We start from the raw sequence: 1,853 nt of genomic DNA, 5'->3' as shown, positions 1-1,853 counted from the left end.
AGGGGCTACCGGAGCTCGGGAGCGGCGCGGGAGGGTCTCGGGAGGGGCGCGGGCGAGGCTGCCGAAGGAGCTCGGGAGCGACGGGGCGACGGGAGGAGCTCGGGAGCGACGGGGCGCGGGAGGGTCTCGGGAGCGGCGCAGGAGGAGCTTGGGAGCGACGGGGCGACGAGGCGAGGGTGCATGGGCTGAGCATAGCTCGGCTCAGCTCGCCTCTGCGGGGGTGCTGTATGCTGAGGTCCTTTTTTGCATCAGTTGATGCATGCTCTCCTCAGCCCATACACCCTACCAAACAGCGAAAAATGGGTCGGGGAGGGAACTTTTGGGCTCATACACTCTCCATGCAGGCTACCAAACACGCCCGTAGTACTTCCCCCTCTGTAAAGAGATATAAGAGCGTTAAGAGCGTTTAGATCACTAGTCTAGTATCCCATCCCTAAGTAAACGCTTACTGCCACAGCAAATATTCATCACCAATTAAACTGCAGAAAGGAAGAACACAGGACGATCGAGAGTTTATCCAGTTGGACTTGGACAGGTAGGGAAGTACACTCGGGATCCTAGCTAGTCTGCAATTTCCGAAACAGAAAGACAAGCAACGACATTCGTAAGCACCGTTGTTGATTCACCGGATCTCCTCCTCGGCACGACGAGCGGCGCCAGAGACCGCGGCGACAAGGTCGAGGTGGTGTTGGTGGACCTGCGCCATCGGCATGTACGTGGCCTGCGCCTCCAGCGGCGAGAACCCCCAGTCGTCCTGCCACGGCAACGCCGCCCAGAACGCCGACGCTGCAGCCGCCGCGCCGACGGCGTCGTTCTCCTCGCGCGGGCGCTTGCCGAGGAGGGTGTGCGGGTACGAGAAGGAGGAGGAGGAGGTGGATGGCGTGGAGGAGGAGACGAAGGCGGCCGGGGCGGTGCCGGTCCCCGTGGCGGCGAGGATCGAGGGCTCCGCCTGCCGGAGCAGCCACTCGATGGTCTGGCCGTCGGACTTGAGCCCCAGCTCGCGCGTGAGCTGGAACACGCGCGCGGCGCACACGATCGGCATACGCACGCGCTGACCGCGCCCGTTAACCTTGCTGTGCCCCTTCACGCTGCCACCAGCCTCCTTGCTGGGCGCCGGAGCCAAGCCAACGTCAGGGGAGGGAGCCACCGTCATCGGTAGGTGCTGCTGGTAGACGTGGAAAGGGCTGGGGGCAGCGGCGATGTCGTGGGAGGTCATGGCGTCTGCTGACTGCTTCGCTCGCCGTACGCTGGAGAGGGAGGACGTGGTGGGGGTGGTGATCCGGTGGGGTTTGTGAGGCTTCGAGGTGACGGGGTGGAGCGGGACACAGGCGGATAGGTTTATAATAGAAAAAAGACCCTGCGTTGCAACGGAAAAAAAAATAACACACGTTTTGAACGTAATATATTTTCACATGGCATCACATTTGAGTTGTCGACGATGGCTTCAATGCTCACACAACGAAAACGCGTTTGAATGTACAATCACTCGGAATAAGATGAGAAATATGTTGTTTCTCACCACGAGATTTTCCAAAGGTGTGCATGTGTGGTTAACGATGTTTTCTTTCCTCTCAATTTAATTTTAATTTAATGAATATTTATTGCAATTCGTATGGTTGTCGGAAAGAGAGAAAAAAAAGACCGTGCACTAGAGATTAAGTTTGCACCAAAAAAATATTTAAGAAGTATTCAACAGCTAAAAATAACATCCTATTTAGATTCTACACATTTTTTCAATCAAATTTCATATATAACATGTTAAAATCGGAGTTACGGTTTAAAAGATATGGATAATTTTGTTTTAGATAAAATATGGATTGATTAACTGAAAAGTCAGGTTTTTTTTTAAAACA

At 54.6% G+C, this 1,853-nt stretch overlaps 1 protein-coding gene across 1 annotated transcript; it reads right to left on the bottom strand.

Annotated features, from left to right (window-relative positions):
• Positions 1-449: 449 nt before the first annotated feature.
• Positions 450-1,327, bottom strand: LOC123402164 (transcription factor TCP7-like). Its single transcript, XM_045096043.1, has one exon. It carries the CDS (start codon positions 1,214-1,216, stop codon positions 623-625), a length of 594 nt encoding a protein of 197 aa, XP_044951978.1. The 5' UTR covers positions 1,217-1,327; the 3' UTR covers positions 450-622.
• Between the last annotated feature and the right edge of the window lie 526 nt (positions 1,328-1,853).

Source organism: Hordeum vulgare, chromosome 6H, assembly GCF_904849725.1.
Source record: "Hordeum vulgare subsp. vulgare chromosome 6H, MorexV3_pseudomolecules_assembly, whole genome shotgun sequence".
Lineage (NCBI taxonomy): Eukaryota > Viridiplantae > Streptophyta > Magnoliopsida > Poales > Poaceae > Hordeum > Hordeum vulgare.
The sequence above is the reverse complement of the archived record's forward strand: the minus strand, read 5'-3'. Positions and strand labels throughout refer to the sequence as shown.

Excerpts from the sequence above, each read along its gene's own strand:
- LOC123402164 (XM_045096043.1), bottom strand. The coding sequence starts at position 1,216 with ATGACCTCCCACGACATCGCCGCTGCCCCCAGCCCTTTCCACGTCTAC.